Genomic DNA, 13,127 nt, shown 5'->3' on the forward strand with positions numbered 1-13,127 from the left:
TCCACATGAGCGCTATGTCATCAGTTAATGGTAGAGTTAACAGTTTGACTAACGGATGTATAAGATTGTCCCAAAATTTACACTTTAGGTATGACTCTGGGACAAAAAAAATTTGATGTACTAAATATTGAAAACTATGAAACATGAGGTAGTAAATAGAGATTTACCATTTTAAGATATTAGACAACTGGGACTCATTTGTGGCGACTCGTCCGGCCAAGTCCTCCTGATAGGCTTTGGTGAATGGTGATGGAGAAAACGAAGCCAAGCCGAAGCCTCTCATAACTCGTCGCTAGCTGGCTGGCTGGCTCGCCCGCTCACAGAGCTCGATTCACCTCTGGCCATGCCACTATGGTTCTCATTGCTGATCTTCCTCTCCAGGGAAGACTCCTCTTCAATCCTGACTTCCGCTGAGAATTCCGGTTATTTTACGGAATTTAGCCATGGCTGCCGGTCGATACTTAGGCCATCTCCAACCGATGGCTGGCCAGAGTGCTCGTTTTAGCCCTCTAGCCCTTCAAGATATTAATATTTTAATGAACAGTACAGGGCCATATTTGCCTCCGTCTCCAACCAAGGGTCAAAGGGCCAGAGGGCTCGTTTTAGCCCTATCACAAAAAACTGTCTCCAACCGAGGGCCATATGACCAAACATAGTTTATTATTTAAAAACTACAACTTAAATGTTGTTTAAGTTTCATGTTGTTAAATGTTTTTTTTAACAAATATGAAAAACTAGAAATGTTTTTAATAATTTGTTAAATGTTGTTAAAAACTACAAATTTTGTAAAATTAAAGTTATAGGAAAAAAATAGAATTTAAAAAAAAAATGAAAAATAGAAGTTATAGGAAAAATTTCGTAAATAAAAAATAATAATAAAAATGTAAAAAAAAAAAAATTCAAATCATTCTGTCGGTTAAAACCGACAGCCCTCCAACCATTTGACCCTTTCAGATTCTGTGGGGCCCTCTCAGATTTCACGAGCCCTCTAGCCTAGCCCTCGGTTGGAGATGGTTTTCAAACTATTTTCGGCCCTCTGGCCCTCTGGACCTTTCGGTTGGAGATTGCCTCATGCCCGTAGTCCTAAATGTCTTGTTTGCAATGCAGGAGCTGGTGCCGCCGCCGGTATGTCATTATTTATTTATCATTTGGTTTGGTTTGGCTGCAATTGGATCCTAATTGCCTGGCAGCCTGGGTAATTTTAATTTGATTTTATTTAGGATTCTGATTGCGAATTGGAAGTCCATTTTTACTCAATTAGAGCACTAGCAGTCAGTTTTAGGATCACAGTGAATGATGTATTGATTCCCTACACACACATATCCATATATGTTTCATTAATTATAATGGCTGTTGGTTGTGGTTTGGATGTGAGTCTTCGAATTCTTCTATTCTTAGCTATTGATGTTTGAATTGGGCTTGGGCAGGGATTATTGCTGCAACCTTTGTGTGTCCCTTAGATGTTATCAAAACCAGGCTTCAAGTTCACGGGCTTCCAACACTCGGTAATGCTGCGAATGTTAAAGGTATGCATTTTGACTTTCCACTCCAAGACACCGACATGTTTCACTTTATTTTGTCTTGTAGCTCACCTTAGCGTTACACAAGTACCCGATGGCTTTTTTCTAGCCTGCCTTCTCCTTTACATTTATCTTTTATTTCAAACATTCTAACAGTTACCTTTTTTTTTTAGGAGTCTCATGGTCATGGGAGTTTTTGATGTTTATATGGTGAGTGATTTACGTTTTCACGTCATTAGGGAGTCTCATAGTTGGTGGTTTGGAACAAATATTTCACAAGGAAGGGTTGCGTGGCATGTACCGTGTGTTCTCTCCCATTGTGCTAGCGTTACTTCCTAACTGGGCGGTAAGTCTTGATAGTTCCTACTTCTTGCTTCTTGCCATTGCTGGTTAGCAAATTGTGGAGGACGGTTAAAAATTGACGTGTAGGAAACAAATTTCTTGTTGGTATTGATAAGCTTACATAAACTTGGGCATTACTTGACGACTTACTACAATAGTCTTTTCCCTCCTACCTATGTTTCGCGTACACACCAGATTTTGGTATCCAATAGGGATACACACACGATATGGCCGGATATGTAAGCATTTAGAGTATCCATTGAATTTTAGCCCTTTGACTTTTGGATACGACACCAATACGTAGAGGCAAGGTCGTTATACGGTTCTGATACAGGAAGGGTCGTGTCGCGATGTGTTTTTTCAGAGGATGGGGTCTGATTGCTATTCCAAAAACAAATAAAGTCAAGTTATAATTCTGTAATTTAATTTTACCCCTCTTTTCCTGGTTTGATAAAACAAAAGGGGCTAGGGTTTCTAATTGCTAGGCTAGAAGAGAGGAATTGAAGAGTATAGCTTGTAATAGCAATGCAATAACTCATAAGTAGAAAGGAGGTTTGGATTTTTCTGTTTTCATGACTCATTTTATAAATTGCGTGTAGTCACTTACAACCAAGTATCAACACCACCAAAAGGTGTACCTTCCTAATCCTGTATAAATGTCTGTGAGAAAAATATTGGAATGTTGGATATGTGGATCTAAACTTCTAAAGGAATTGGATGTGCTTCTTAGTTTAAAATGCTTGCACCTAATGTTGAAAAATTTAAGAAGTTAAGAGTTTAATACTTGTTATGGATTGAAAAGAATGCTTAAAATTTAAAATATTTGGAAAGTAAATGTGAAATCATACTTTATCCTTGAGTACCTGAAATCCAGTTATCTAAACTAGTAAAGTATATGGAAATTTATTAACAGAAAAAACTAATAGTCTTAGGGAAATCAACTTGGACTAATTAAAATGATTTGGTTAAATCCATAACTCAACTTTCTGATAATTGAGGTTTTGTTACGTATGATATATTTTTCTCACCACAAGTATTGTCTTTGTTTCTAATGAACTTCCCCTGCCTTCTTACCTAGGAACTTCAAAATAAATAAATGAATAACGAAATATTGTAACCTTTTGCAGGTTTATTTCACAATTTATGACCAGCTCGAGAACTTCCTTTGCCCTGATGGTTAGTTCATGACCATATACTTTTTAGATGGATTACTTAGATTTTAACCATATTTCTCTTTTTAGGTAAATTCACCATCCTTCTATATCTTGTTTTTGAGTGTGTGTGGGTGTGTGTGTTTGGCATTGTTGCATATATAGACGAGAATCACCATCTTTCAATTGGGGCTAACATGCTAGCGGCTTCCGGTGCAAGAGCTGCAACAACTATTGCTACAAATCCGCTTTGGGTTGTCAAGACTAGACTTCAGGTGTGTCTCATTTCATTGTAGTTGTGTTTACTGAGGAGCATATTGTTTTTTCTAGAGTTACCAATACTAGCAGCTTCAGGATTAAATTAATTACTGATTTAGCTGCCACTGTTGTTTTTCTAAGTATTCCCATTTTTCTTGTTCTTTTATGCGGACTCGGGGAATGAGACCTGGTGTGGTTCCATATAGGAGTACGCTTTTGAGGAGAATAGCTCATGAGGAAGGCATCCGTGGTTTGTACAGGTTCGGTAATCCATATGATTAATAAGTTGTATTAACCAATGTATATCTAATTATTTATATTGATGATGATATCGGTGATATGTTGTGTTTGATAGTGGTCTTGTACCTGCTTTGTAAGTTGACTTTTGTAGCCTCGTGCCGTCCTCGTGGACTTTGTAGATGAAGTTGTTTTTTCAAAGGATAAAGTGAGAGGATTGTTCTAAAAAAAAAAATAAAAAAAAAAAAAAAAAGAAAAGCACTGATGATGATGATGAGAAATTAGCCTACTTTACAGTAGGGATGCGTTTTATGTGATTTGAGTACTCATGACATCAAGTCCCATTGTTTCTTTCTTCTTTTCTTGTGTTCTTGTTAGTACCAAGTGCTCATAATTTTGACTTCTCCTTGGAATTGACGCTTGTACGTTTCATTAAGTACACACCCCGCCCTAAGCACACAAAATAACGTTTGTTGAATTGCACCTGCACCGTGTTCCGTTTATTACTCGCACCTCCCATGGACTAAATTGCCCAGAGTAAAAAAAAAAAAAAATGGATTCCCTTTTATGTTTAGGGCAATTAGCATGAATGATCAGTTTTTGACTTTTGGTTGTAGAAATGATCATTTTTGTCGTGAGATGACATAAAACAACAGCATAATAATGATATATTGAAGACATAATAAACACTAATCATTTTGGCAATCAAATGTCAAAAATTGACCATTTCTGCTAATTGCCCATATTTTTATGACTACAATCGTATTTCACTTTGATTCTTCCTTTCTCTTCTTTTTCCTCCTCGAGTGTCACTTCATATTGAGAGGAGAGATAGTTATAGGAAAATGGACGAATAACTACTAAAGGGTATGTTCTTAGACGCATTCATTTAGTACAGGTCGGTTTCATATACAACAGTGAAGTCACTCTTTATCAATTTTGTAACGAAATAGTGTTATTGTTATCTAATATTGGGAGCAAAAATCCTTTGAATTTATGATAATATATTTGAACTATTTAACAATTTTCAAAATAGGACATCCCATATATTCCATCCCCCTCAATTAAGGTTTTTTAATGGAGCAATATTGAGATGGCCATGCAATTGCTAGCCAACTTACGCAATGCAACAACATCCTCATCCTTGAAGTTGAAGGGAAACTTGAACCCCCAAAGACTTAGCGACGGCATCATCACACGTGCCCAAAAAGGTATTTACTCCGCTAAGCCTTGTTTGTATTGTGCCGACATCGTGTGCGACAATGGCATCAGTAGCACCATTGAGGTCATCTACTGCAGATTCATATTCTTCGTGGCATACTTGGACAGTCGACATATCTAACGCAAGGCCATCCAGCTTCTTGAACTGGGCGAGGGCCTCTTGCATGCGGTTCAAGCATGCTTTAATCTCTATCTGAAGCGCGCTGGTAGGGTCGGCAGCACTGTATTCAAGGGGAAGGATGGTGCGGGAGCAAAGAACAGGGTTATCAGTTTTTGCAGAGATTTTTTCAAGAGCTGCATCCACCTGCGGGATTGGGGCTGATGAGCCTTGAGCGGAAGAGAAGAGGAGATGGATATGACTACGAGGTGGATCCGGCTTCATTCACAAATGCACAGTCTGGAAACGTCTTCTTTCTTTTCTTCTTTTTCTTTGAAAAGTAAAAAGGTCTTCTGAGCTTTCCTAGTAGAGGCCTGTGACGTTGAAATATTTTTTTGCTCGACCTCTTATAATTGCCTTTTGTATTACTATTAGCAGCCGTGCTTGTAACAAAACTCTCTGAATTCAAATGATCGCCAACTTTTGAGGCCACTACTTGTGTAAACATGGCCTATTGCAATCACTTAACAGAAGTCTTGCGTCTACATGAAGAAACCATGTTCCATTCACTCCCTGGAAAGCACTCTTCATGCTCATTGAATCAGGCAGGCGATAAAGGCATGATTTTCGATTGACCTAATAAACAAATGCAGTGCACAGTGAGAACCACAAATTAACCAATGATTAATTCAGGGGAAGAGGAAACAAGTACAAATCACGACATGAAATGCACCATCAATCCAGAAACTCGAATCTCTCCTAATTTCCAGAAACAACTGAAGTGCTGTGTCTCAAGTTCCCCTACAAAACAGAATTGGCAATGATTACCATTGCGTAAATGGATAAAGGCAGAAAATTAGAGGATGTTAGAAGCTGCACTTAAGTTCAATAACTTCATCACGCCATTAACTAACTGGACATAAAAGAAAAGAACGTATATTTTATAAATACAGTTTTGAATACTAAGCTTGTAGCTTAATTGTTTAAGAGCATTACCTAGTGGCTTGAGGATTCGAATCCCTTCCCTCTAGGTTCGGATAGTTGCTTCAAACCAGCTTGCTGTTGGCTTTCTGTTGCTATAATTGTACAACTAAGTTATTTATAGGTATTCTAATCTTTATGCTTCATAAAATTTCTAGAGTTTACAAACCCTAGCTGACTTCCATTTCAGTTTTCACTTTTCTTCTACACTCTCTCTCTCCCCTCCGCTACTTTCTTCGTCTATGCTTCCTCTGTTCCTCAGTCTTTCTCTCATTCCTCTCTTCCTCCAAATCACTTTCTCTCCAATCTTCTCCTGTCCTCCTCACAGATTCCTTCTTCCAAACCATGATTTTCCCTCGCCCCCTTCGAATCGAAACCCATCTAAATTGGAAGATTCTAATCCGGATTTTCCGATCTTTCACAAGTAATTTTCAAATCAAAATGAGTATGATTTATATTGTGATTTTGTTGAATTAAAATGGGTATGATTTATATTGTGATTTTGTTGAATTAAAATGGGTTTTTCTTTTAATTATTTTGTTGGGGTTTTGCATATTATAATCTTTCAATTTGGCAGCAAGGAGAGGAAGTTGCCCCCAATCCACCATCTTTATTCCCAATGCAAAAGAGGGAGCTCGGGAACAAAGCAAGAACATATTTCTTTATAATTATTGTTTGATGATTTGTTAAGAAAAGAAAACCAATTGAAATCGATGAAGAATGAAGAGCAAGTCCGGTTCCTTATTGGGATTTCGCTCTCTAACAGACCAAGATGGCAACAATTCCTCCTTTGCTCTTTCTTCTTTGGCTACCTCCAGATTTGAAAAAAAAAAAAAAAAAAAAAAAAAAAAAAAAAAAAAAAAATTCATGGAAAAAATCGAACCGGACTGAAAAAACCTAAAACCGAAAAAAACCGAACCAAACCGAACAGTAATTTTGGTTTGGTTTACGATTTCGACCAAAAACTAAACCGAAATGAACCGAACCCACCCCTAAGGAATACCACTAGACTATAGTACTAAGTGGCATATGTGATTAGGGATGGACAGAATACCCACGGGTATGGGTAACAATAGTTACCCACCCATTTAAAATTCATGATTATGGTTATGATCAACAGTTTAAACAAATAAGCGGTTATGAGAATAACCGTTTACACATGAAATTTAAATGCGTGGTTATAGGTATTACTCGTAATTATAAACAGGTACTAATTTAATTGTTTATTTTAATAAATGTAAAATGAATCTTAAGTATTCCAAATTGAAATAAATCAGTGGAGTTTATTATTATCAAATTTTAACTTAACCAACTACTTGATTTAAATCCAGGAGGATTCTTGCTGGATCCTCTTTATGAGGATTTTGGGGATCCTCCAATCATATCCATTCATCGTATATCGTGCAGTAAAAAACCATTGAAATTTTTTATATTTAAAATTGAATATAAACAGTACCTGACAAAAACTAGTCTCACGTGTACGATAAATGAATATGATTGGAGGATCTCCAGGATCCTCACAAAGAGGATCCTACGAGGATCCTCTCTCGATTTAAATTGGTCAAAATACCTATATTTATTAGGTAATATAGGTCAAAATATGACATTTATTAGCCAATCTTGTGACATATAGCACTAAACTAACCATCTACAAAATACCTATTTATTTCAGTAATTGAGTATTGAAAAAAAGGAAAACTAATGAAAAGTTCAAAAAAAACTTTAGTTTTAATGAAAAATGACAAATAAAGTTGTAGTGAATAGTACCAGGAAAAGGTAAAAAATGTGGTTATTCTTTAAAAGTGAATAGTACCATAAGTGTTTCGTTAAAACTCCCTTGAATAAATTATGGGTGTTTGTAGAGCACATGTATCGATATTGCAATGAGCAATGGATTCTTATTTTGTGTTACACTATACCGCTTAGAGTGTTGTGGCCTTTATTTAACTGACAGGGAAGGGGAGCCGGCGGCACAGAGATAATATAGAAAGAGAGATACGTTTATATGGTTGTGTAGAGGAATGTGTTATTTCCCCTACGCAGTGCCTTTATTTATAGTAATAAGAGAGAGAAGAAATCATTCTCGTCCAAGGAATACAAGTCCTAATAGTGAAGAATAACTAGAATAAAATCAAATCTAAGATTTACACAATCATACATAAATAAAAAGTTTATAACACTCCCCCTTGAGTGTGTAGATACTCAAGTAGATTCGGCATCATGTAGAGGTTAAGGAAGTCGACTCATTGGCACTGATTATGGGAACATATTATTCTTAAATAAGATAGGAACTTGCATAAAAAAGTAAGTCTCACAAAAAACCTTATGGCTATGGTAAAAACCTGAGTAGGGACAAAACCCAATTGATCAGAATCCCAGTGATTGCATGCATTAGAAAAAAAAAACAAATTCTTTCTCTGGATCCCTATTTTTAATTACTTAGAATCCCCCACAAGCAACTTGAAATCAAGAAACAAACCCGAGAGATAGCACCGATCTCCTTCTCCGTGAGGTCGTTGAGACTCGAGTGAGGCGGTGTTGTCCTCGTCCTTCTTGATCATCTTTGCCATGAGACCGTCAGGAGAGCACGACTTCCATGCAAATATGAGTCACACATAGGAGATGACTGATAACCAACAAGGCAAAACTCGACTTGAGATAAGGAAGTGCGGCATCACTTGAGGATTTGCAAAGATAGAACAAGGCCAAATCCATAGTACCCTTAAGGTAGCGGAAAATGTCTTTAACACCAGTCTAGTGACTGCGTGTTGGTGCATTATTGTATATTGCTAAAAGATTAACAGCGAATGAGATGTCAAGTTTAGTGCATTGAGATAAGTACAATAAAGCGCCTATCACAATTAGATAAGGAACTTCATGCTCCAAAATCTTTTCATCATCCTCATTTGGACGAAAGGGATCTCATTTGGCATCTAATGATTGAATGACCATAGGAGTACTCGAAGGCTTCGCTTTATCCTCGTTAAAACGACGCAACACCTCCTGGGTGTAGTTCGATTGATGTACTAAGATTCCATCCAAATGGTGCTATATCTCGAGACTGAAATAGTATCGAGTCTTTCCTAGATCTTTCATCTCAAATTCTGACTTCAAGTGCACGACAATTATTGCGAGTTCTTTAGGAGTTTCGATAAGGTTCATGTCGTCGACATATATTGCAACTATCGTAAAATCAAAATGTGACTTCTTAATGAACACACAAGGGCATAGTTCGTCGTTCACATATCCTTGACTAGTCAAATACTCACTCAGACAGTTATATCACATTCTTCCAGATTACTTCAAAGTGTAGAGTGAACACATTAGTCGAATTGAGAGCGTGTTCCAGTGTGTGAAAATATTTGATCCAATCAATGTAAGTCATTCATGAACTTTCATATAAATTTCCATATCAAGATCCCCATAGAGATACGCAGTTACTACGTCCATCAGTTGCATACTTAGTTTTTCGAAAACTACCAAACTGATAAGGTAGTGAAAAGTAATCACTTCCATAACAGGTGAATAAGTTTCGTCATAGTCAATCTCGGGGTGTTGTGAGAAGCCTTGCGCAACAACCCGAGCTTTGTAACGCACAATTTTGTTCTTCTCATTACGCTTCCAAACGAAAACCCACTTGTAGCCAACGAGCTTCACATATGGAAGAGTAGGAGCTACAGGTCCAAACACCTTACGTTTCGCAAGCGAATCGAGTTCGACTTAGATTGTTTGTTTTTAGTTTGACTAATCGGTTCTACGTTAACATTCATCAATGGAACAACGTTCAATGTCATCGCTCAACATGATTTCAATAACTACTGCATATTCTAATACATCGTCGACGATCAAACATGAGGGGACCAAGTTGATATATATATATATATATATATATATAAAATACTAAAACAGTTATCAAAAGTTTTATGAAAACTAATAGCATAATAAGTGATAGGTTTCTGAAACCCTAACATGCCGTAAAACATCTCATAAAGTATATCTCGTAAATAGTGTGCTAAATAGTGGTATCAAATAATAATATCTCCCAGCCTATTGCCAGCTTTATGTCTCTCGACCCGAAGCCAGAGATTATTTCTTCAGGCCCCTTGCCAGCTCCATGTCCCTCGACCCGAAGCCAAGGATTTTTTCTCCCGGCCCATATGCCAGCACCAGATCCTCACCCCTGGCGGAATAGTGACCACTAGATACGCAGAAAAACATTGAACATAGTCTTTCCAAACATAGGTACATATATCTCAAAATCATCTTCATAGTATAAAGTCATCCATCATCTATAGTATAAAGAAGTGCATGAAAACATGCTACAAAAAGTATATTGTCATCCATCAGATAACCTACAAGAACATGGGTTCGATAGAAAATATAGTATTCCAAAATAAGCTCAATATAGCATGAAAATCAATTTCTCATAAAACATTCACAAAATGTATTCAATAAATCATACTTTTCATGTATGCATTTCTACTAATAAAACATGCATTTTAGAAGGGGTTTACTCACATATACTTTGTTGTAGATGAGCTGTACGGAAAAGGAATAATGAAATCGCCGCTTGTAATTGCACCTAAGCATATAAAGAGTACAATTAACAAAACTATACTCAAACGATTTAATTTGGGAAAAATGACGTAAAAAACGGGTCCAAAACGTCAAAATTATCCTAGGAAGGGTTCTGGACGAAACATCAAAAGTCAACGTTGACCGTTGGCCGATCAAAGTCAAAGTCAACTAGTCGGGTCGGTCAAACCGAGTCAAACTAGATTGGGCTTGGGTTCGGTTTAGGCTGAGGGCTTGGCCACTGGGTTGGGTTCTAAGGCCCAAGGGTTTAGGGTTTTGGGTTAATGGGCCGAAGACCCTGGTTCTCATGGCCCAAAGGTATGGGTTCAAGGTTTCAAAAGGGCTTAAAGCCCTGGGTTGTTTAAAAGGGGCTTGGGCTTGAAGTTTGGCCTAAAGGCTTTTGGGTTTTTAAAATAAATAAATAAAATTAAAAACTAAACGGGTTGGGCTACTGGGTTAAAACAACTAACGGGCCTAAGACCTTAGTCCTATACATGGACCAATGGGCATTGGTTCAATTGGGTTGGGATGAGCCAACCCAATGGCCTGGTCTCGACGGGAAATGAACGATGAAGCTTTCCTAGCTCCAGTCGATGACGACACTCCACCCTAGGCTACACAAAGGGTACCAAAAGGAAGCTAGAGATGAGATGAGGAGTTTTCTCACCTTCGATTCACTGTGGGATGACAGGCAGATCTTGCTTGAAAGGTCGCGGGTACGCTGAGGGATTTTCCCTGGGCTTCTGAGCTTCGCCGAGCTCCACCGAGGCTAGGGAGAGGGAAGGGAGGTATTCGAGGGTGGTGATGATGCTGTATCGTCGTCGGGGTATCCCTAGGGTATGAATATGTGTGGATTGGGAAGAAAGTCCGAGAGAGAGGGTTTGAGTGAGAGGAAGGGAGAGTTGAGCTGAGAGAGGGAAAATGTTGAAAGTGAGAGAGAAAGAGAAGTGTTGACTCGGGGGAGAAAAGATGAGAGAATTCAGTGCTTACCATGTGGCAAGCTGTGAGAAGATGAAGGGTTTGAGAGAATCCAAAAAGTGGATCCGGATAGGGTAAGAAATGAAGGACCAAATTATAACTTTTATAAAATTTCAAGGACAATATGGAATGACAAATTAATAACGAAGGTGGGGTTTCACATCCTTTTCGGTCAAGGACTCGTTATAGAACTTAAGAAGTGATTAGATTCGACAAACTTCATAATTATATTCATTCACAGACTTAAAGTCTTAGAAACACAAATGCTGCCAGTCATGTCTTGCTTCAAGCAAGAAAATATCCTTTTAGTGGTCAAAACGATCAGCCAAAGCGACTCAGAGTACTCGTGGATAAGTTTTCGGATGAAGATCGTGGCAATGGCTTTCTTAGCTTCACCAACCAGGTTGTCCTTCTTATCTTTAATGGCGGGACACAAATTCTTTGCAGTGAGGTGGAGCTTCATATCTTGGACCCACTTGAGGTGGTTTCTTCTATAGACCTCCAAAGTGCTAAAGTTGAGTTTGTTCAAATTCGACATGTTCCTATCACAAAATAAATGGACAAGATGTCATTAGTGTAATGGAGAAAAAAAAAACCAATCCATTCACATAGGAGTAGAACATTCAGGTTCTAATAGACATTTATTGGTTTAAATTTACATGAAAAAACTTCGGGTTTTCATGGGTGATGTTTTGAAGGAAAACTTTAGATTTTCAAACAAGACATGTTTCTAGAAACTTCAGGTTTCGAAATAATTATGAACTTCAAGTTCATATGTTCTTGTAGACAAACACAAACATATGTGGAAATATGCAACAAGAAAATATGCAAATAGAACTTCAGTTCTATAATGATAATTGAATTAATTATTTTTGGACTTAGGGCCAAATTTAAAATGTGGGTGAAAAAATTGCATAACCCAAATTCTGAAGCTTAGGGCCTAAATATCATGGACCAAAGCCCACATGTGGATTAAGTAAATTTGTACCGTGGTCTAGGTGGGCTTAGATAAACACGGGTTGATTAGGCCTCAAATAGAATTTGGGCTGCAAGCCTAGTAGCAGCAAACAGGTTGCAAGAACCGGGTCAAAGAAACAAAGGCCCAAATGGGCGCTGATCAAGTGTAGTGCGGTGCAGGTGCACCAATGCACCAGCTGCAGGTTGGGATCATGTGCATGCGAAACATGGATGCACCAACACGAGGCTGGGATTCGGTGCATCTCGGGCGCAAGGACACCGTAGCCCTCAAGCTGGTGTCAAGTGTTGGGCTGAGCCATGGTGTTGAGTTGCTTCAAGCGAGCCCAGTTAAAAAAAATATTTTTTTTTCACTAGCTGAGTAAGCCAGCCCAATATGGGCTTCGGGTTTGGCATAACACCCTAGCTTGTGCTGGGTAGCTTCACCGGAGAAGGAGATTGGCCTCACCGGTGTGGGCGGTTGGATTCTGAATTGAAAATCATGGTGCATGTCCGTGAGTTTGATGGGGAACAAATCCAAGTGATTGAGAAAAGGTTTCTTGATCGAGGGATTTAGAACCAAAGATTAAAAAACAAAAAATTTGAAGGAATTCTTCTGGAATTCTATGTAATCATCATCCAAGACGATGAAAGTAGCCTAAGAACACGACTTCAAGTTGTGGTTGCCCAGAAAAGAAGACAGCAAGGTCGTGGCTCATGACGGCGAGATGGGTTTTCTGGGTTTTGGGATGACGTCATGAACGACATTGTTTTGGTTCATTCACGGGGTGGAGCTTCAGGCTCCACAAGGTT

The 13,127-nt window shown here is 38.2% G+C and overlaps 2 protein-coding genes across 2 annotated transcripts; one reads left to right on the plus strand and one right to left on the minus strand.

Moving 5' to 3' along the window:
- Positions 1–1,010: 1,010 nt before the first annotated feature.
- LOC148693302 (nicotinamide adenine dinucleotide transporter 1, chloroplastic-like) lies at positions 1,011–3,648 on the plus strand. Its single transcript, XM_088680360.1, has 7 exons — positions 1,011–1,125; positions 1,428–1,526; positions 1,760–1,866; positions 2,990–3,038; positions 3,179–3,287; positions 3,442–3,531; positions 3,627–3,648. Exons 1-7 carry the CDS (start codon positions 1,011–1,013, stop codon positions 3,646–3,648), a joined length of 591 nt encoding a protein of 196 aa, XP_088536486.1.
- Positions 3,649–4,646: 998 nt separating this feature from the next.
- LOC148693303 (uncharacterized) lies at positions 4,647–5,111 on the minus strand. The gene has a single exon (XM_088680361.1). The coding sequence runs from the start codon at positions 5,109–5,111 to the stop codon at positions 4,647–4,649; it is 465 nt and encodes a 154-aa protein (XP_088536487.1).
- Positions 5,112–13,127: the final 8,016 nt, after the last annotated feature.

Source organism: Pyrus communis, chromosome 11 (assembly GCF_041283825.1).
Source record: "Pyrus communis isolate YQ-2024b chromosome 11, ASM4128382v1, whole genome shotgun sequence".
Taxonomy (NCBI): Eukaryota; Viridiplantae; Streptophyta; class Magnoliopsida; order Rosales; family Rosaceae; genus Pyrus; species Pyrus communis.

What these genes read in the sequence shown, in the direction of transcription:
- LOC148693302 (XM_088680360.1), top strand. Translation starts at nt 1,011, where the DNA reads ATGGTTTTCAAACTATTTTCGGCCCTCTGGCCCTCTGGACCTTTCGGT. An exon ending in TAATGCTGCGAATGTTAAAG is followed by an intron (nt 1,527 to 1,759) that starts GTATGCATTTTG and finishes TCACGTCATTAG; the next exon opens with GGAGTCTCATAGTTGGTGGT. An exon ending in GGCATCCGTGGTTTGTACAG is followed by an intron (nt 3,532 to 3,626) that starts GTTCGGTAATCC and finishes TGTGTTTGATAG; the next exon opens with TGGTCTTGTACCTGCTTTGT.
- LOC148693303 (XM_088680361.1), bottom strand. Translation starts at nt 5,111, where the DNA reads ATGAAGCCGGATCCACCTCGTAGTCATATCCATCTCCTCTTCTCTTCC.